Source organism: Salarias fasciatus, chromosome 4 (genome assembly GCF_902148845.1).
Source record: "Salarias fasciatus chromosome 4, fSalaFa1.1, whole genome shotgun sequence".
Taxonomy (NCBI): Eukaryota; Metazoa; Chordata; class Actinopteri; order Blenniiformes; family Blenniidae; genus Salarias; species Salarias fasciatus.
Window position 1 is genome coordinate 13808231 of NC_043748.1, and position 22087 is coordinate 13830317.

At 45.4% G+C, this 22087-nt stretch overlaps 1 protein-coding gene across 3 annotated transcripts in view; it reads right to left on the bottom strand.

Annotated features, from left to right (window-relative positions):
- Nucleotides 1–19746, bottom strand: part of tnrc18 (trinucleotide repeat containing 18) — a 46433-nt gene extending 26687 nt beyond the window's left edge. For 2 of the 3 annotated variants that reach the window (XM_030088726.1, XM_030088729.1), the window contains exons 1-2: nucleotides 17458–17665; nucleotides 4278–4418 (exon numbers count right to left, since the gene is read on the bottom strand). In XM_030088726.1, coding sequence (XP_029944586.1) covers nucleotides 4278–4418; nucleotides 17458–17665 — 349 coding nt within the window. Of the gene's footprint in view, nucleotides 1–4277; nucleotides 4419–17457; nucleotides 17811–19474 lie in introns of those variants that run through there. The other variant, XM_030088727.1, reaches the window with a different exon arrangement.
- Nucleotides 19747–22087: the final 2341 nt, after the last annotated feature.

The following is a 22087-nucleotide window of genomic DNA, read 5'->3' on the forward strand; positions in this document are numbered from 1 at the left end:
TTAATCAACATAAAAGCTTCAAACATGACAGGAATATGAAGATGCTACTTTGGACTCCTTATTTTCATATTTTATGTACAAGAAGTTTGACTGTATAGTAAGTTGCAGCCCTGCAGTCAACCGAGTTGCTGAAAAGCGATGAGCGGGAAGCACTGAGGCAGGATTTCAGGTCATTGCATCATTCGGAAAATTATTGTGGTCTAGTGAATTCCTGCAAGATGAAATGTCCAGGTTCACCATTTACACTCGGTGACCTGTTTATCAGAGACACAGGGCCACAAATACAGCGGGATTCAGTAGTCGTTTTGGACTCCACAGTCTCCGTATTAAAGTGCTTTGAGAGATGTTTGTATAGAGTTGTAAGTTGGGATGCTGTCATACTGTGTAACAGTCGACTCAGAAATTCTGAAAGTTCTTTTTAAAAAAAAAAAAAAAAACAGCCCTGTTGAAGTCAGAATTGCAAATTTCAACTTAGAAAACTTGTAGTTGAGACTTGACTGTGCCTCATGCAGTCCGACGTGAAGCGAGAGAGAATATTCCTGGATCGCTCAGAGTGAAGGCTATCAGACGCTCCTGAGATCGGAGGGTCAAGGGTCAAACATCACTACTGACAGGTCACCAACTCGGCTCTCTCAGCAACAGCCTTAACCTGGTAATGCGCTTCAGATTAAATGCAGAGATCAAATGTCATGGTACTTCTGTACTCAGTGACAAAATAAAGCTAAATATTTTCTTCCACCAGTCTGATCTTTGGGCCTCTCTGCTGCAGGCTTGCATGATGTCCCTGGATGCAGTGTTGGCAGTCTAAAAACAAGCATGTGAGGTTAATTGATTCATTAAAACTGCCCATCTGTGTGAATGTGAGTGCATGTGACTGTTGATCTGTGTGTGTGTGTTCCATCGTCAGCTGGAATCAGCTCCAGAACCCTTGCTGGATGACACTCTGTAGTTTTATTTTTTTTTTTTTACTCTATTAATGATTCATACAAACCATGCAGAAGGACTATTTCTAAGGTGTACCGAGTAAGCACAAAATCAAGAAAATATTTAATTTCAGACAGGTTTTCATTCAAAAGTGACTTACGTAACTTGGATGCAGCATCAATCAATGATTGTTCTAAGTGAATCCATTTGTTTCACCAACACTAAATGCCAATCGACCATCCCCTTCAAACATGCCAATATTTACAGGATTTCCAGCTCCTGTCTGGAGTTTGCATGTTCCCCTTGTGCAAGTTAGTTTTTTTCTGACTGAAGTTAAATGCCACGATCCAATTACATGCTTGTTAGGTTCATTGGCAACCCTAAATCCCGCATAGGTGTGAACGAGTCTTTGTGTTAATCCTGTTACCAACTGTTGACCTGTCCAGACTCGTTGTCACTGTCAGCTGTTACAGGTTTCAACCCGTTGCTCTTCTAGATAATCTGACTAAAGCAATAGGATGGATGGCTATTTGAATGTTCTATTATTTATCAAAATAATAATAGTTCAATTCTTTGTTACTCCACTATATTCTAATTTTTAACAGATTGAAGCCCTCTTTAGTGTTATTTAATAAACTAGGCACAGTTTAGGGGCTGTCACCTGCAACATCAGACTATTATGTTCGCAGGTCAGGAAGGGGTGTTAGGCAAGAGTCTGCCCGACAGCCAGCTGCTGCTCTCAGAGACCAGATCTTAATATAGATGAAGCCCCGCGCCTGGATTTCTGTGTCGGGACCGAGCTGGCTGTGATTCTTACGCTGGCTGCTGTCACCACGTTAAGAAGCGAGTGAAAAAAAAAAAAAAAAAAACTGAAAGGGAGAGCGAGACGGGTGATATGAAAGGGTGAGACATTCCCCGTTCCCACACTCCAGCCATTCCGAGACGTATTAAAGACGCCGCTGCCGCTCCTGTGCAGAGTGCCGGGCGGCGGAGCTGAAGTAAAGACGCGTCTCATTTCCCATCTGAGCGAGGAGAAACGGGAGAAGCTGAGGAGAGCGGGAGGAGGGAGGAGGGGGGGTCGGCAGTTAGAGTGAGAGACAGAACTATAAGAGGAGCGTTGGGTCGAGAGGGAAACCATGCAGGATGGGTTTCTCGCAAAGCTTCCTTTTAAACCAGGGCTAACCTTGATCTCTTACAGCTTTGATATGGGGTGGGGTGGGGTGGCAGAGCTGGGTTGGGGGGGGGGGGGGGGGGGGGGGGTTCCCTATACAACTACGACGCATCCCAGCCACATCCAAAGTCTGCCTCTCAGCGGCTGCCCGGAAACATCTCCAGCTTTTAGTAACTTTAGCTCCTATTAAAGCTAGCCGCCAGGTATTAGGAATCTCTCTGAGGCTATGAGGGATTCGCCTCATATCAGAGCAAGTCAAGCCGAAGGCTTCCTCACTCGGCGATGGCGGTTTAGCCTCCTGAGCTTCAGATACTGAAGCCACAGTTTCCACTCAACTCAAGTGTCGAGGTCCATCCATCAATGACGCCTCTTCCTCAGGCGGAATGTCAAGTCACAGAAAAAGAGTTTGACACATGAATTGGAAAAAAAACTGTTCAAATGGCAGATTTTTCAGCATTTGTATTTCTTAATATCCATATTTATACACAATATGACTTTCGAAGACTTGTCAAACAACCATTCTTCACCACAACTCGACACACTTCCACTGTCACATGACTGATCTGATATTCAGTGTCGTATGTTTGAGACCGTTTGCTCTCCCTGCTGCATTATGGTAAGTCTTGAGCCCGAGTGTGGCTTCGAATTCCAAATGCAACATGAAGGGAAGCCGGCGTAAAATCCAGCCGAGCCTGCAGAGCAAGACGCAACGGCTTTCAGCGGCATCTGTGGCATGTGCATTCATTACAACTGCTTTATCTCATATTAACATGTAACTTTGTGCACTCTTGTACTTCAACATATCCACACTACAATCATTCCGGAATGCAGCTGATACTGCACACACTGCATGTAATCTGACAACATGCCGCTCTGCTTTATCTTATATATTAATTTAAAGGCAATGATGGGAATAACACCCAATCAGACAATCAAATGTTTGATTCTTTTTGAGAAAAAAAGGGAGGTTCTTAACTCTCAAACAACCTAGTGGAAAAATCGCATCTTTTTCCCTCCAATTCTCCTTGTTTTCCAAATTCTGGTTTCCGTGGAGCATTTTGTACCTTTGCATTAAATGCATGTTATGTTTGCAATTCTGATAAGATCAATGTAAATAAGCACAGAGTTCATGGCAAACAAACCAGGCCTTGATCTATTCTTAAAACAAGAGTCAGCAGGTAGCTATCTGCACTGGGCGGATAAGAGCGATCCAGGTTTTAGCTGACATCAACAAAAGAGGGGTGGAAAAAAAAAATCTGTCCAACAGGGAGTTATTGTTCTTAATCTCATCTGGGAGCAACATAAAACTACTGGTCAAACTCTGACCTACAATCAAAGGTTCAAACATGTGTCAGAGCTGCACCCTTTCACAGTCCTTCAACTTTGGAAAGTACACTGTAGACAAAATCCAGGAAAAGGAAAAAAAAAAACAAATAATCACACATGATCCGATTTGCTGTGTTTGGAAAGTACAGCACTCGCTTCAACACAGGCGATGCAATCAGTTTCAAAATGAATGTCAGATGAAATCCATTTGTCCTTCTCCTTTTACCTTTCTGAAATGCACTGTGGGACTGGATCCCTCCTATCTGACCTTCTCCGCTAGTGAGATTTGATAAGGTGTCACAAAAGGACATCAGGGATTGGGGAGTGAAGGAAAGATTCAATCACCTACTGAACAGGTCTCCAGAAAAGCACAGAGACATAAAGGACGGGAAGGATCCAAGTGAAGGGCACGTTAAGTGTCTGAAACTATGTCCCTGAGCTCGATCGGTGGGAGACGGTTCAGAAAAGTGGGGCACGAGAGACAGCGAGACAGAGGGTGTTTTTGCAAAGGAAGCTCAAAAAAGAACGAGACAGAGGGAGATGGATTACATTAACAGATGACGGGTGGAAAGGAGGGACCGGTGGAGAACGGAGGAAGCGAGTCGCATTTAGGACAGAGCCGGGAGCGGAGCTACCAGCCGGGAGACAGAAATGGAACAGGATCCCAGTGGTGTAAGCAATGAGGAGCAGAAAAGGAACAAGCCTCCTGGGCACTGACAGGAGCGGACTGTGAGAAATGTCATGAAAATATGATGCCACCGCGTGTCGCTGAATTATGCACCAAGACAGAAAAAGAAGCAAAAAAAAAAAAAAAAAAGAAAAGAAAAAGAGATGATTAGATATGAAGTCAGTTTACCTTCATGGGCGTGTGAAGCCCAGAGCTGGGCCATCTGCAGACTGCTGGGATTGGCCGATCTGTAAGTGGGGTCGGAGGTCAGGGGGGAGGGGCCTGGGTAACCTGACAGGAACGGGCTGGAGCCTGCCGGGAAGGCGTCGCCTAGGAAAGAAGTCAAGAGACGTCAGTCCCCCTCATAACCGCCAGAATCATACAAGGCAATCAATTTTCATACTGTGGATGATGTCGTGCTTTGCTGCGTGTGTTTTTTGGGTGCGGGGAGCCAAATCAATAACGCTGATGTTTCTGTGCCGAAGCAGTCTGTCGTAATCACATTATTGCCCAGCAGCGACGCACTCCATTTCAACAAGACAGACCACAGACTTACTGCACTCCCAAGAAATGGACAGTTAATGCAACCGGCAACGAAAAACCACAACTGTCACAACAGGACACGAACCGGGCAGGAGCCTGTCGCTGAAGCGCCGATCATCCAACACAACAACAACCAGGCAATACAGCGCATATCAGGGTACAAGCAAGGCATCCCTCTAAATCAAACCCAGAGAATAAAATACCACCACATATTGTATATATTTGTGTGGAATCGCTTTTCCTCAAACATCTAACGGTAAAACATTTGATGCTACACAATGAAAACCAGCTGCTTTTACTATGGACAAAGGAAAATGCTTCCATCTTTGGCCACAAGGTGGCATCCTGGATATTTATCCACAGCAATTTCTTCCCAAGAAGAAGTTTGTGAGACACAAGAAAAGCAGTGTTTGATCATATGTGGCTGAAATCCAACCAGTTTCTGATTTTGAAAGCATTTGACTCTATAAATAAATTTAACTGGGACTTTTAGGAGCTTCTTTGTGTTCTCCATTTGATGATGAATCACACAAGGCCAACAACTGCACATTTATCTGATGGCTCTTTACACATTAAGGTCAAAAGTCGAATAGAAAGCAAAAATATGCTCAGAACAATTCCCACCAAGGTAAGCTGGAGTGACAGGGGAGAGGAAAACACCCTTTCATCTGGAAGAAACCCTCCAGCAGAATCAGGCTCAGAGGTGGCAGCCATCTGCCAACGGTTTGGAGCCCCGATGGGGAAGCTGGGCTCCCAGTTTGACAACCTCTGCTTCACTGAATTACCTTCTGAGATAAACAACATTAAATCTTAAATATTCACACGAGAGAGCAACTATTGTGTAGTTAGTTGTTTTCAGAAACAAAGATATTTACCCGAAGGACTGAAACATGGGAAGAGTAACCATTTATTTTCAATTTTTACCTACAAATATAAGAACCAGGTAAACATTTATCAGAACGATTACTGCGTCTGCAAATTCCCTGACATACACCGGAGACTTTTATGTAAATCAAACAAAATGAAAGCGAGAGAGGAGATGAAGTTCACACTTTGCCTGTGGGATTTTGGAATGTAATGAGTGATGTATATGCAGCTCTGGGGTCACAGATGGACTGATTGCTAAGCTGTGGCAGACGCAGGCTCACTGAAGCGTGCGCTTCACTCCAAGCGTGTGGCCGTCACACCAATCGCCATTAAAAACCCGCTCGCTCACTGCAGGATGGACCCACTCCCCTGCACAACAGTTCACATTTCAACACTATTGATTGCTCTTATTAGACTCCTCCCTCTTCATGTATGCTCCCTGAGCAATAGCAAACTTTGAACCTTTGAACCATCACTGCTTTTTTTTTTTTTCCCACCAATCGCAGCCTCCTTGGAGCTGGAAGGGGTTTCATGTTTAGCTGAGGATCTCCCTCCCCCCCAACACATCTCAGCCCACCCCTCCTGCCCCATTACTGAGTGCACTGCACAGCCATTACCCTGATAAAACTAACCATGTGTGTAGGGGAAAGGGTGCTTTCTGTATATGGACAAACGGTGGCGGGGGGGGAAGGGCCGGGATGTGTGTTTCTGTATTAGTCCGGTGGGAATCTAAGAGACATGCTGTGCTTGCTGAGTTTCCCCTGCATCTAAATCAGTACATTAAAACCACAGTCCATCAGCGCGTGCACACACACACACACACAGTGTGTTTTCAATCAATACCAAATGTAGCTTTCCAATTAATAACGGCGGCGTGTGCACACACACACACGAACGGGAGCGGTGCGTGCCGCCTTTATTCTCTGCTCTGAAAATACTGTGTAGGTGGAACTTTCCACACCCAGCCCTATTAGGTACAGATTTAGAGAAGTCTGTATTTGTATGCACGCCTGTGTGTGCGTGCGTGCACGGTTGCACTGCACATGTGTGCACTGAGTCTCTCTGTGTTCATCGCTGACATGTACAAACACTTCTGTGTGGGTTTGCAGTGAATGCCCTTTGAGTCAGAGACACTGCAGGAGCAGGATGCACGCACGCACGCACGCACACAAACACGAGTGAACAAATACACACGCGTCCTCAAAACCTGCTTTTACTAATTCACACGTGCACGGCACACCCACCCACACATCGACACGCGCGCGCACACACACACACACACACACACACACGGCTGGTAAACATGCCGGAGAGCAGCAGCATCAAAAGACACAGTGTACTACCTGTGTAGTTTGGCGCAGACATAATAATGGTAATAAAAGGAGCACAAGCATCATTGCTTTGATCTATTGTGTCCTGTTCATATTGACATGTTCATGAAAAGAGAAACTTTGCAGCCTTCTCCACCGAAAAAGTGTGTTTTCTTCGTGTTTCTGCAGGTGGATGACTGAGCCTCTCCGCGCATCAGGTTGCGTTGGAGTCCAGATCTGCCGCCTTATTACTGAACAGGGGAAAAAAAACTCACGGCAAATCTTGATTTTTACAGGACGCAAGTGTGTAAGTGTGAGATGTGATCAAAAGCCTGTAATGGTTCAATGCATCATACAGAAGTATGATACGAAAACTTGATGCCTTCATTGCACATTCAGAGATGATGAACTTACTTTTATTTCTATGGATGTCATTACAAGGATTGTCTTCAATGAGGTAACTGAATTTTTCAACGTTGAAGCCATATAAAGCAAATTATTAATGAAGTACATCGTGCAATATCTACTTTCGGATATATCTAGAGGGGATCATTAAAGTTGAAGTATGGCGTCTTGATTCCGTGGCATCTGTGGTTATTGGCGTCAACAGCAGCTCCAGTTTAACACTACAGTAAACAGTCCCAGAGCAACAGAAATATTACAGGGGAGCAACTGCTGTCTGTTTACGAATGTTTCAATTAAAATCTCAGTCAATAATTGAGCTTTAGTCATTCCGTCCTGAACAAGAGTGTTAGACTCGCTGTAGTTGTTTCCTCTCGTTTTGCCAAAGCTCACACTGACTTGTGGCCAACTAGAAATCTTTGTCACAGTCGGTGCCAGCTCATCAATTTCCTGTCACTGTTTTTTTTTTGGTTTTTAAATGAAGGGTTCCTAACATGATGCAGCACTAAAACTGCTGGAATGTTGTGTCAAACGTTGATTACTTCAGTGTTTGGTTGTTGCAGTAAATTCAGTGGGATAAGAGATTGCCTCGAGAAACAATATCAACTTATTCAGCTGTTGGGGGATTACGACCTTCTAAGCTTTCTTACCCAACATCTAGGCTGCATCAGACTCAACAGTAACAGATTATAAATGAGTAAATTTGGGAGAAATTTGATAGATAAAATAAAATCTGGCATCAACAAGGCTGGTAAAAACGATTTATAGGAGGAAAAAGAGTTAAAGGTCATCAGCCTTCACAAATAGAACAGTCTTTGTAAATGTTTCTAGTACTTCCCTGTAAAGTTGAGCTATGATTACATGTTCATAATAGGTGAACGAAACGTGACAAAAAGCCTTACTTCTCTTTAGTTGGACTTCATTAACACAGAGGATAACGTTGGAAAACAACTGAGTGGTTGCTGTAGCTTCCAAACTACGCAAAAGGAGAGCAAAAAATAGAAATACAGGTAACATGACAGGACTGGATTTACCACAGCTGGTTGCTTCTTTCCAAGTCTGAACAATGATGCAGTTTTTTTTTTTTGGTGCTTCTGGTGGAAAAGTTTCTATCCAGAGACCATTTCTGCTTGTGCGCAAGAAAATTGTTGCAGGAAGTGCAAAAAAGGCAACCTCCACTCCAAAACCAGAAAAACAAGACATTAGGGAACTGTTTCGCAAGGTTTGCTGTGGGGACGTTGAGCAAATAAAGACGTTTTGTGTAGTGAAATACCTTCTTGGTTTATCTGTTTACACACCTGATGGAGAACAGCATTAATCACTGATATGAATCATTTCTATTGCTTAAAAATATCAGAAAATAAAGAATTATTGTCAAGCTTACTTAAAAGTTTGGTGATCAAAATAGCTCAAGAAGGAAAAGCATTTAATTCATGGGCACTGACTGACCTGCCCGAGTCCATTCTGGCCAGCTGGACGAAGAAAAACAATAACAGCAAGGGCTATTTCCACTTTATTCACCGGGGATTTCACTGTTTCAGTCATGAAACAATACTGAGATCCCAGGCCAAGAGATCAGTACTGTCACAGTGACCGCGGCCCTATCAACAACTAGTATTAGCGTTGGAGTATTTGTGGTGGAGGGTTAGTTTATGAAAACATGCACTCTGACAGAATTAGCCTAAAGAGAAACGGTGCCGATGGGGATTTCACATATTTCAGCAGATTTACCAAATATAGCAACAAACCTCCAAAACAGATATGTGACAGAAACTGGAAATGAAAATAAAAGTCCTAAATGAAGGACCTGACTGACAGTTGTCTTGATTTTATTGGTAAAAATTCCTATAATGCTCAAGAGGCACCTTGTTTTCTTTAAAACGTCCAACTTGTTCCAGTTTCTTACAAGAGATATTTGATTACATGTAGACTTTTATAAAATGTGGTCCTTGAGGAAGGGAAACATTTAAAGATGTTATCAATTACAGGTCATTTTGCGGCTGCAACCCTCTCTAGATCATATCCCGATAAATGGGAAATAAAAGGAACGCGACACCACGGGCTTATTGGTTGGTGATGGATTTCACACGGCCGCAGTGACGCGCGGCAGTAAACTGTTGCCTTAAAACGTTGGTCCTTCACGGGACGCATCATCGCCAGTATTTGTGAAGCACGCCAGACAAAACATGACTCACTTCCAGTGAATTATGACCTCTCAGCATTACTCCATCGGGTTAATTATGAAGCAAACAACCACTTATAATGCACAAAAAAAAAGCACTATAGCAGCAAAAAGCTCGGTGTTTCACCACAAGGCGTGTTCATGAGCGTCTGGGCGACGTGCCAGCAATGTTGTTCCAACAAATTATTCTCACCTATCGCCTGCTTTGTAATTGTTACCTGATGTGTGCGAGAGGCATACCATTGACATGCCGCCACGACGGCTGCGCACGCACACGCACACACAGAGAATACATTCACAACCAGCACCTGTTGGGGACGGTGAAGCCCTGGTAGGATGTCAGCAGCTTCCATTTCTTCAGGCTTAACATCACACACTCCAACAACACGGACACACACACGGGTACAGATAAATCTCAGCACTACAGCCGCCTACAGGCTCCTTTATTCAATGTGAGCAGACTACACACACACACACACAGAAAAAAAAAACTCCATATAGTCTACAGTTGTGCTCTGTGCCAGTGACCAGGGGAGAAAAACAATCCCAAATTCCCTTCCTGAACAGCCGAGAGGGGGAAAAAGAGGGAGGGGTAGAACGAGGGAAAACATTTGTGCTCCTTGTTCCAGAAACAACATCCAAATGGTAGCTGAGAGGGAAATGTTTCTTTAAATGTTTTGGAATTACACTTTCATTACCTCGCTCTCGCTTTCTCTCAGCCTTTTCCTTCCTTCCTCTCTCTCTCTCTCTTGTCAACTCCGTCCCACCCAACTACCACACACACACACACACACACACACGCACATAAAGCATTTGGCTCCCAGTTCACAGCACAGTTAGTTTGCCATATTGGGATAAGCGAGTTGCCAAGAAACACGCTCTCTGACTCCCAACACGTTCTGAGCCTCCATTTTCAGATCCTCATAAGAAACATATCTCAATATCACAGAAGAGAAAAGCCTGCTGGAGATCCATTCTGATAGAGACGCCACTGCAAATACACACACACACACACACACACGCCCACGCAATGGCAATCGGTGAAATCAAACTAAGGAACGAGAGATTTGATCGTGAATCGATCTAAGATGGACCGGAGCGCTACAATCCGAATGCAACAGTACAACAATGCTGGAACATGTACAAAAAGCACGAGACAAAAAAAAATTTGAGAGAGAGAAAAAAAAAAATCTGCGGAGTACACACACATGCCGCAAACACCTACACACACTCACACACTCTGTGAACCCATCTGTTATCCATCAGTGGTACTCAGAGCAGGGTTAGCTGGGGGGGAATCACTATTGATCTCTGGTTTTTATTCCCTGCAAGAAAAAAAACGTTCTAACAGTAAAACTCTGCTGCGCTATCCATCTCTGCTTCAGCTAACTGGCACACTGACTCCAGTAACCATGAATCCGGACTGTAAAAGCCGGAAGTGAAGCCCACAGACACACACACACACACACACACACACACACTGAGGCAGGCAGGGATGTGCAGGATTTACATACATGCATGTCGAGCAACACGTATCTGTGTTTGTGTTTGGAGAGCAATCGTTCAGGCGATGAGCGCAGGGTTCAGATTCCAAAGACGCAGATGTCTGGCTCGTCTCCGCCGAGAGCCGTTAAGAGGACACTGTTTGTTTGTACAGCCGCGCGCTCAAAACACTCATTTCTCAATTCCACTTATAAATGATGAGGTAATGTTATGACACAGCAACTTCGGGTTTTACAGTCTGCACAGCGACGCGTTAGTGTTGCTGCAATAAAGCTCACTGATAATGGATCGTTCGTCAAAAGGATGACATCTGCAACATTTGCAGAAAATGGCTTGCTGCTGTTCGCCATGCAAATCTTCAAATGCAATACAGCCACCCAGGAGAACTGCTGCAGGAAATCATCCATTTGTTTTGTTTTTTATTCCACTCAAAAACATGATGGAAGGAAAAATAACATCAGATAAAAATGATGCACATGTTCAACAAACAGAAGAATATCAGAAAATATGAGGCGTGTACGACTTCAGACATTTACTGAAAGTTCAAAGTTAAAGTGCTCGGCTTTGTGTTGTGGTAAAAGAACAGAACAGCCCTGGATGGGTCTGCAAGGTTATTCTTGAATAGAAAGCCTTTGAATCCTTTTTCTACCTCATGGGTTTGCTTTATAAAAGACACTGCAGACATCTCCTAAAGTAAATTTGTGAGGCGCAAACAGAGAAATGGTGTGAAAATGCAAGGTTTATGGTAGTGTCCTCCAAAGTCGTGATAGCAGAAGGTGACGGTCTTAACAAAAAGAAGACAGTTTTGAAGACTGCCGCAGGTCACAAACTGAAGACGAGTGAAGAAATAACGCACCGACAACCGCAGCTCCAGAAGCTTCGGTGGGTGCAGCGAGAGGAAGGAACATTTAACCAGCTATTGGGTTTTCAATGACAGAGCAAAACCGTTTTCTTTGAGAAAGCAATATGCAAAGGTTGCAGGCAAGCAAGCAAACCACAACATTTACGTAATTTCCCCCCCCCCACAAAGCAGTGCAGCTCAAGCAAATCATCTCCACAAGAACATGTGAACTTTTGAGATGAAGGGAAATGTCTGCAAAGCTTTCAGTTTTCTTTACGACATAATATGAACCGCAAAAAACTAAATGATTCGTCTCAACTGATCAGCATGAAACGATCTGAGGTGGCGGCATTACAGTCCAACTCCTCCTCTGAAACTTTGTGGAAAAACTTGTTTCAGCCGTTCAATAGTAGCACAATTTGTGTGTTTGTGAACCTCTCAGTGCTGCAAAGTCACACTCGAACCTCCTGTGAAGACCGGCAGGTGTTATTTTTGACACAGTCTTCAATACCAGCAAATGAGAACAGACTCGCGGCAGAAATCGCGAGGTGTTGCAGACAGACAGGATGGCGTGCACAGTTGGACGGCGACACAAAGCCCGTACGCGCCGGAGAACGCACAGGAACACGAGAGCACTCCCCTCGCAGCTGCAGCAGAGCCGGACGACGTCTGGCCGGGCTTTTATCAGAAAGTAAAGCACAACTGATGTGCTCACTGACGGGAAGTGATCTGATCTTTTTCAAAACAAAACGAGGAAATGGCACGGCTGTTATCAACACTATCGGTGGAGATAAGTGCGCAAAAGAAAGACTAACTAAATAAATCAAGGGCGTGCGAGCCGGCCCTGTGACGATTCGGGAATGTGTTGCGGAGCAGGCTTGCCTGTTCGGTTCAACATGGAGAACGCCGTTAGCAAACCGACTCCCCCAACACGTCCTACCTGCACTGTGCGCTCCTCTTCGTGTCGCTACACATTTTCCAAGTTTAATCTACGTGCCCCGGGAGGAATATTATTAGGCTTGTGTAATGGGAGACAGACAGACATAATGCAGTTTGTGACCTTTGTGTGCTGGAGGCTGTTGTTTGCGTTAAAGGGAGGGTTCTGGCAGCGAGAGCGACTTAGCTAATGCTTTGGGTATTTCAACATGCCTCGGCACGCTTGTTCTCGCACATACACACACACCCACGCACGCACGCAAGCCTATCACTCTTGTGTTTGACAGCTGTGTGCGAGCGTTGTGTGTGTGTGTGTGCGTGCGTGCGCGCACCGTTTGTCTGCGTCTGACAGGTTTATTGTAGAAAGGCAGCAGTGCCCTGTGCTTTCTCTTAAGGAGGCTGTTTTCTCTCCTGAAGGATTCAATTAATCTGAGAGGGGACATGTCCAAGCCTCATCTTCTCTCACTCTCTCACTCACACACACACACACACACATATTTGGGGGTCTGTGCCTTGAATACATATAAACACACACTCACCGCATTAATTTAAAAGCAAACAGACACACTAACCAAGGAGTGTGGAAGACAAATTGGTATCGGCCAAGACATCCCTGGCCTGCCCTGCGAGCTTGGTGAATTATTACACTTATGCTCGTGCGCCCTGTGACTGCGAGAGCGTGCGTGAGGCTGACAGAGAGAACAACTGAAGGCCTACCACATTTATCTGGCTGTGTGTGAATGTGTTGTGGTCTGGCTAAATCTCGCTCTCTCTCTCTCTCTGTGTGCACGGTCCCAGGGGGAAACCCCGAGCAAAATGCACTAAGCACAATCACATGCTCCTGCTCCTATACACAAGACCTCAATCCTCTCATCTGCGCCGCCACGCTCGCGTACGCACAAACAGCCACCTCAGCTCTTATCCTTGGAAAAAACAAAACACTCCTTTAAGCCTCCGAGACTGTGACCGTTCAGTTCTCCTCCCTCATTTGTCTTCAGCCGTTTCCACTCGTTTCTATTGACCTTCCTTCTCTGAACTCACTACAACACTTACATTTACCCAGGTGTCTCATTCCTATCTTCTACCCCTCCTCTGGAAATGTTTAAGAAGTGTGCATAGAACAGAGGAGCTGGAAACTTGCTGGTCAGGTAATGAAGCACTGAAGATAGGGCTGGGCCATAATACGATAACAATATATCGCGATATAACTTTTCTTCGATTCCTCAGCAGTAGAGTGACCGAGCGTCCCGGGACCAGAACCTCAATCTCCCTTCCACCATTCCAGAAACCGAGACTGCACCCTCTCCAGTGATGCTAGAACACGAATGAATCGCCCAAAACCCGGCCAGCCAACAACCCACCAACACCTGAACGTCATCTGGTGTGAAGTCATCCCAACCTCTGGGCCGGCAGGTTGGGATCGTCAGCAGGTGGCTACCGCAGCAATTGAACATCGCTTTAAAAAAGGAGGGGAAATGAATGTTTCCTCTGAGAAATGACAGAAGACAGTTTTTTACATCTGGAACAGTTGTATAGTGTTACATGTCAAGTTCAGCCTTGACAGATTTTCAGATATCTTCAAATCTCATTTAACAGCAACAGGAAACATTTAAAATTGAAATAAAATAGTGATTTGTTTATATCATGATATATAACAATATCAACTGATATGAAAAACATTACTGTGACAGGACTCTGTCCCGTATCGCCCTGACACTGAAACCTCTGCAGAGAACAAACTTTACTTTTTCACTACAGCATTTTCGTGTTTGTTTAGAAGAACCGAGTCTCGTGTTGGGTCAAAGTCCCAGAAAAAGATAGCCACAAAATGCAAAAGAGCAGCGAGACAGGCAGACCGAGAAAAACATGCATCAATATTTCACGTCAACAACCAAGTGCATGATTTTGAATCTTCTGCACATTTATAGCACCCTTTAAAATATTCTGCTGCCACTGCAACCTTTCAGGGTTTGGTGGAATAAAAGCATCTCTGGTCCTGCCTCCTCGGTGCAGTTCCATATCAGCCTCTAATGCTCTCAGATGCGAGATGGAGGAAAAGTGGAGGGAGAGGACAGCTGGCCTCAATCTGGCGAAGGAGGTACAGGCGGGCTTCTAGTGTGGAGAGGAGCATTTACAGGCGTTTTACATCTATAAACAGCAACCAGGACTTGATCCCGTGAAGATATACTCTGTGTGAAGAGAGAGGACGTATTTGCTGCTGTTGCTGTGCAGAAGAGAATAGGATTTGTTGATGGAAAACGAGATGCCCTTTCGGCTGCCGAGCGTACAAGCAGCACAAATGTCAACAAAATATTTGCAGCCTCACAATTCATTTAAAAAAAAAGCAGTTAAGTCGCAGCACTCAATCTAGATCTGTTAAAATAAGAGAGACACTGTACTCTGAAAAGTCAGGAGGAAATCCTATTAAAATTGTACTAGAAACAATAAAATAAGAGGCCACCTGGGAAATAAGAGTGCACTGGTAGCTATAAACAGTCAAACCTGCTATCAAGAGCTCAGCCAAAAACAACCAGGCAAAAAAAAGGCTTAAATTCCACAAAACGCGTGTAAACAAAAACAGCGGCGAGGCTGTGATTGCACAGCAGGTCCTCCAGCGCTGGATCCATGCTGTTTATTGCAATTAAACTGGAACATTATGAACATTTGCAATTAACGGGTAATTATTATGTAACAGGGTTGTATAGCGTTATTACGAGCATGGGACTGAGATCTCAATTGGGTTTGGTTAATGTAATGTGCGGGGATTTGATATTGAGAAGCGCCATAAAGCTAAATGACCTGTATCGTACAGTGGCGCGCGCGCGTGTGTGTGTGTGTGTGTTTTAGTGGGCGGAGGCTGCGAGTGTGTGTGTGTCGGGGAGATGGAGAGTCAAAGAGTGAGAAGGTCAGTGTGTGGGCAGAATCAAATGCATCCCCGTTTTTAAAGGAGTGTTTAAACTGCCAATCTAGACTGGAACAGTGGCTGGGTCAATTCCACTTCACAAACTCCCCCCACGCCCCCCCAAGCCCTTTCTTCTGCTGGCGACGCATCAAGTTTGCTCCACACAGGCGAGCGCGCACACACACACAATCACACACACCACAAGCAGTTTTCAGCTCGTTTCAGAGCCACAGAAGAGGAGAGGGAAGGCAAAGGCACATCACTGCAACTCAAACACACTGCTGCACACACATTTCTTTTTTTTCCCCTCCACGCACAATCCGCACAACCTGAAAATATCCCACATCATTCACCTGCCGGTTAAAATCAGTTCAACCACAAGCAATAAACTGCGCCCTGGTGAGTTTCTCTCCCGCGATTCTCCCATCAATCACCCGGATGCCCCCCCGCTGCGAGCTGATTTCATCTCCGACACCTTTTCATGCTGCTGTGTCAAATTAAGGCTTCATCAGAGCCCTGCCCTGCGAGCGTCGCCTCACTTTACCAGACCCCTCGTGCTCCTGCTACAAAGCGCTGCATTGAACCCGAGGCTCAAAGATAAGAACGGGGGGGGGGGGGGGGGGGGGGGCATCTGAGGCGGAATATTATTATATTTGGGGTTTACCTCTGAAGAGAAACCAGAGGAGCTGTAATTGTACCTCTGTCGGCAGCCGCATGACTTCAGAGGGATGCGAGTAACTTGATGATCGAGTGCGTTTGTCAGACTTTCCATTTTCCACAGCAGACGCGTCTTCCCCGCGTGCACAAACATATGGTTTGAACATAGATGACAGTGCTCAGACTTCCCCTGCGACTGACCGCAGGACTGTATGCAAACATGTCCCGTTTTAGTTTTTTTTTTTTCGTGCGTTGTTATTTCAACGCTTTCCGCTCCGGAGGCAAATGAGGAATCAATGAGTTGACAGAAAGAGCCAAAAAAGGAATATCATCAACTCAACAGGGGAAGGTTTTTCACCGTGGATCATCTTACTGGATGCACCAGAGCAATGCATTCACACATAATGTAAACAAACAAATGGAGGGTGAGTTTTGCTTTAAGCGGCATGGCTGGATACTGCCACACCTTCTTTCTAGTGATTATTTTTTAATGGAAAAACACACTGAAAGCGTCAACACGCACATTTCTTCACACAGATTCCTCAGCAGCACGGTTGTCGGGACACACCGGTACAAACGCACGAAAAGCAAGCAAGAGACATTAGTGTAATGTTCCGTAAAAAAAGGCTTTTACTCAAAACACACACAGAGGGAGACACTCCAGCTATGTCTCTCAGCGGTGTGAGCAGTTGTCTGTCATCCGTCTAGGGTCACAACTTTGCCACCCCCACTCTGCCAAACACACACACGCACACTGCATCTGCTCCCACTGCAATGACAGTGTGATGGTTCCCGTTTAATCAGAGACCACTGCACCCTGACCCTCACACTGGCGCAATAACACATCCACCACAGCCCTCCACAGCCCGACCTGCCTGTGCCTTAAGCTGACGCTGTGTGTTATGCGTGTGCGTTGCTGGAAACTGCCAAGTAATTTTCCGCTAATGCGCTGCCCGTTGCAAGGGCTGAGAGAATCCTTAACACGATGTACTCGCATCTGAAACTTGTCACAGCTTTATAACAGCCACTCCTCCCTGTGAAACCTCCATCTGGGTCCGTTCCCCCCTCGCCACATAAACCCGCACCGACATCTGACTGATGACCGCACATGTTGCCACAAACTGTGCGCATTTTTTTTTTTTTTTTTGCGCAGCATTATTTCAAGTGATCGCTTCACCTTTGCGCTTTTCGCTGCAGAACCGAGCCGTCAAACGCCTCGTACTCACCGTGGTGTGAATGTAGGTTAATGGCCGATGGCAAGAATTTTCCGGAGTGGAGAGGCGGCGGATGACTCGCGCCCAAGTGACCGGGCGAGGGAGGGATCCTCCCGGCTGCAGCCGCTGCTCCGAGTCGGTGAGACTCCATTGCGAGCCCGGCCAACAGCGGAGGTGGGACGTGGACGGATCGTGGAGGACCAAAATCTCTGCCATCCATTATCCACAACGGGGAAAGTTGTTAAAGAAAATTGTCCGTTCGGATCGGTCCCCACTATTCCGTGAAAAAAAAGAGCCAATTCTGGCTATAATAATGTCTTTAGTTTTCCAGTCGATTCGGGCTCCCTCTCAGCCATCCTGCTGACCTAGAAAAAAAATATACCATAAGGAAATTGATACACAATTTAACGTGCAAACTGCTGGAAACTGGTAGTTTTAGGATTTCTGCTCTTTCCAGCGAACAGGCGGCCCCATACCATGCAATGACGCAGTTTGGAAAAGCACTTCAAAAACTAAACGCACATCAGAACCTGGTCGCCAGTAACACCATATATGTTGCTTCTCGCTGTATCCTAAATGCAGATCGTGACACAGTTTCAACTTATATTTTGTAATACAGTGATCTGATGTTTGGTAGGTACTCCGCCCCCATCGAGCATGCAGCCGCATCGGAGCTCCGAGGAGCGGCCAGCTGCTCAGCCCCGATCCGAGCAAACAGCCCCGATCCCGCGATGGAAACGCAAATACCTCCTATATTTACAACCTATTCTGCAGTTGCTGTCGGGGTTTTTTTTTCCCTCTCTCTCTCTCTCTCGATCACCCAGCTGTTTTCCTAAATCGTAAACCTGTGATCTAGGCTACGGGCCGAGTCGCGCACTGTAAACCAATACACCATAAATACTGGAGGCGCATCAAATATAAATTTCAAACGGGTTAAAAATAAATAAGGTCGCAAAAAGCCTGCATCATTAATCAGCGGGGTGAGCGGTGTTTTGTTGCCCGCAAAGGGGAATTTAGTCCGGGGAACTTCGCAACTGGCCATGGGTGCTGCCCAGGGAGAGAAATCAGACCCAACCCGCAAACACTTCACTGTTTAAAAACTACAACTCCATTATATATCTCTCCACATTATCGACGCGTTGCTGTCTAAGCCTTAGTTTGAACCGGTATTATGGTATTGTAATGTGTTTCACATCATAAACCGGGCGGATAATTCAGTTTAATCTGTGCCTATCTCGCAAATGTGCGCCTTGGCTCTAAAAGGTCGCTTTAAACACACTCCAAACAACATCTGATTAAAAATAATCTCGGGATAAGATGTTATAGGTTAAAAGGAAAAGGGTAAAAATAGAATAAAAGTTACTCCGCGAAGAATAACCGCCAACAATCGCGACTTTATACAAAGGCTCAAGAAGATTAAAAACATTAATCGCATGTGAGTCATCGCAGACAGACACAAACATGAAACTAAGACTAACCACGGTAAAATAACTTGTTAATTGGAGAGAAAACAGACGAGGAGAAGTTAACCTTCAAAGGCTGCGAGCAAACATATTACGGCAATGACTCGTGATATCCAAGCGGGCGGGCGGGATCTGAAGCTGAGCTCGATCCGAAATCACAATAAACCCCCTTTTCTCCTTAAAAAGGCAAAAGAAAAATATTACAGGAGACTGAAATGTTTCGTCTTGGCGCTCCGAAACAGCCTCCCGGGACAGACTGGGCTGGGATCCATGCGGCAGGCAGCGGGGGAGCGCTGCGTCTCAGCCACGTTTCAAACTTTTCACGGTTCCATTAACGACACGCAAAACTTTCTCGGAGGAAACGTCTCGAGAGCGAGGCTTTCTCTCCCACAACACCGCCTTGACAAAAAAAAAAAAAAAAACCCAACAAGCCGCGTTCAATAACCTCCGCGCCCTTTTCAATCACATTTATCTTCCGAATTTGCGTTTAAAATACGGAGAAGCCTCACGTTTGGTTTGGGTAAAGAAGAGGAGAACAAGAAAAAAAAAACATGCCAGGCGCTTACTTGAACAGAGGGGAAATATTAGGGAAGGACTTAAAAAAATACCACGGTTTCTCAAAATCCGTCTAGGTTGCTGGGAGAACTGGAGTAGTCCATTACAGGCTTGTCCGAAGGTAAACTGGGGGATAACTTCGGGGAGGGGGGGGGGGAGAAAGCCCCTGACGCGTCCTCCTCAGCAATGAAACACAGCATTGTTTTGCACGCCCCGCCCACCTCCTTCGCTACAACCCAACCCAGGACTCCTCTCACTGCTGCTGTCTGATTGGCTGCGCCGCACGTCAATCAAAGTCCCCAGTGTATTAAAAAAACGCACCCTGGCCGCTTGCCAGCACTATAAAACCAATTATGGAGCAAGGAGGTTGAGCAGTTTCAAGGTCCCCTCTCCCTTCAAGACTGGATGATCAAAACAAGCAGTGGGTCTCTCTTTAGGTGTGTGAGTGCGTGCATGCATGTGTGTTTGTGTGTGTGTGTGTGTGTGTGTGGGGGGGGGGGGGGGGGGGGGGGGGGCATTTTCACCCACCCACCCATTTCCACACTGATTATAAAGACGCTCAAAACCTGAAGGTTGGGATGACAGGGGCGTTGAGATCGTTAGTTTCTCACACTTTTGATTCGGACTTCAGTTTAGTCTTTCTTTCCAGGGAACAGTGGATGCTTAACTTACTTTGACTGCATTACTTTTCACTCCATCCTTTTAAAAAACTAAATAGGAAAGCGACCCCAGGCACCAATATCAATGCTTCAGATAACAATCTTGCTTCTGTAACTATTCCTATTTAAATGAAAATGCGTTGCTTTCTTTTTGACAGACCCAATTAAAACCTTAAAGGTCCATTTTTGTAGTCTTTGTTGTTGTTCAATTAGAAAAGAAATTGTAAAAATAAAAATATATAAATATATTTCAACCCAGATGTGAACGATAGCGTTTGTATCTGATGGCTTGACCTTAGGTCTGCTTCATCATAATTTCTGCATTTAAAGGCCACGCCAAGCCTTTTATGAGTGGAGATAATACTGAATTCCACTTTAAGGGATATCTTTATCACATTATACACAATTATCTGCGCACTTCCATTCAGCTCTAACTGATTAATTATATGCCGTCACCCAGTATTGTGAAGAGAGATCAAGGCGTCCTGTAACCTTTAGGAACCGACGGTGAGGCGTTGTTATTGTCGCTTTCGCCGCGCAATTTTTATTCCCGAAAGCCCTCTCACAGCAAGGAATAATGCCAGGCTTTCCTTATGCAAATGGCCAACCCAAGCTGTAGGTGAAACAACCCTGGGTGTCTCCTTGTGCATAATCCGCCTGCGTCTGATGCACCGATTTGCATCAGAAGGACTGATCATTCAGTAGTATTATGTTAAAATTCAAAAGGGGAGGTGAGAGGACCTTTGGTCCCTGCCCTGGTGCTAACAACCTTCTCACGTGACCTTGTTTTACCACTTTTACGCACCGTATCGCTTTTATTATTATTATCGTCACCCATAAGTTCCCTTTGAAGTGTACCGCTCACGGTCCGCGTTACATAGTTGCGAAAAATGTTGATTAAAAAAATCGGAGGCGGTTTCAAGCTGCCCATCGCACTCCCCCTTCTCCTCTCCTCCGGCCCCTCCTCCTGCAGCGTGCCGGTTTCAAGGCGTCCCTCCGTAGGAGCATAGGAAGCGCTTCGACTGAGAGCAAATCGCGGTCAGAAAGACGAGAGAGCTGCGGAGGCTCTCCGCGCGCCTGCCGCGGACATAATGCGCGAGAAACACGGCTGTATCCGACTCTCCTTTGGTGGTCACGCCTTGGTGTCTCTTTATTCGACACCCGATCGGACCGCAACGCCACCGCCGAGCCGAGGAGAGAGGAGAAGCCGCTTAGCGTCGGCCGTCACCCCGCTGACCCGTCCGCTCGCAGCGCCCGTCACCCCTGACGGGACCCGGGGAGGGACACTACCAGGCGGGGATCAGCCGGACCGTCCGAGGGGACCGAGCTGGCCTTTGTTCTCCAAAATCGCTCCGACTGGGAATTCAAACAGTGCCTTCAAATTAGGCCCCCTTTGTTGTTCTCTTTTCACCCTACAAGCAGGAGACAGGTTTCATCCCACGGTTGTTGTTTTCCTTGCTTTTGTGGGGTCTGCTCCCTCTCTGAGGTGGGTTTGGCTGCTGTGTGTTTTGTGGAGCGTTGGTGGCATTTATAACAAATATATATGGAAACCGCTGTCACGATTCCCTTATATTATTATACAAACACATTGCGCAACACACCTTTCCAAAAGAATAGGACTTTGATATTTTTAATTCGCTATTATAGCCTAATCTTATTATATAACGTTGTAATTCGAGCATACAAGATTTAACGTCATATCAGTAAATAAATAATAACGATTTTATTCCGTTAGTGACATCCATCAGTTATTAAGTGGATTAAAAAAAAGATTTTAATTTTTATTTTTAAAGATTATTTTAAAAGTCTGTATAGCTAACCTGCGAAACAATGTGTGTCCAGATTCACTACTGTGTTTATTTCTAGGACAGGGCTGTACTTAGGATGCCTTACTTCACAAACAGATGGGACCATTTGGTAGATCATGTTTTTTTCTCTTTCTCTCTCTCTCTCTTTTTTTTTTTT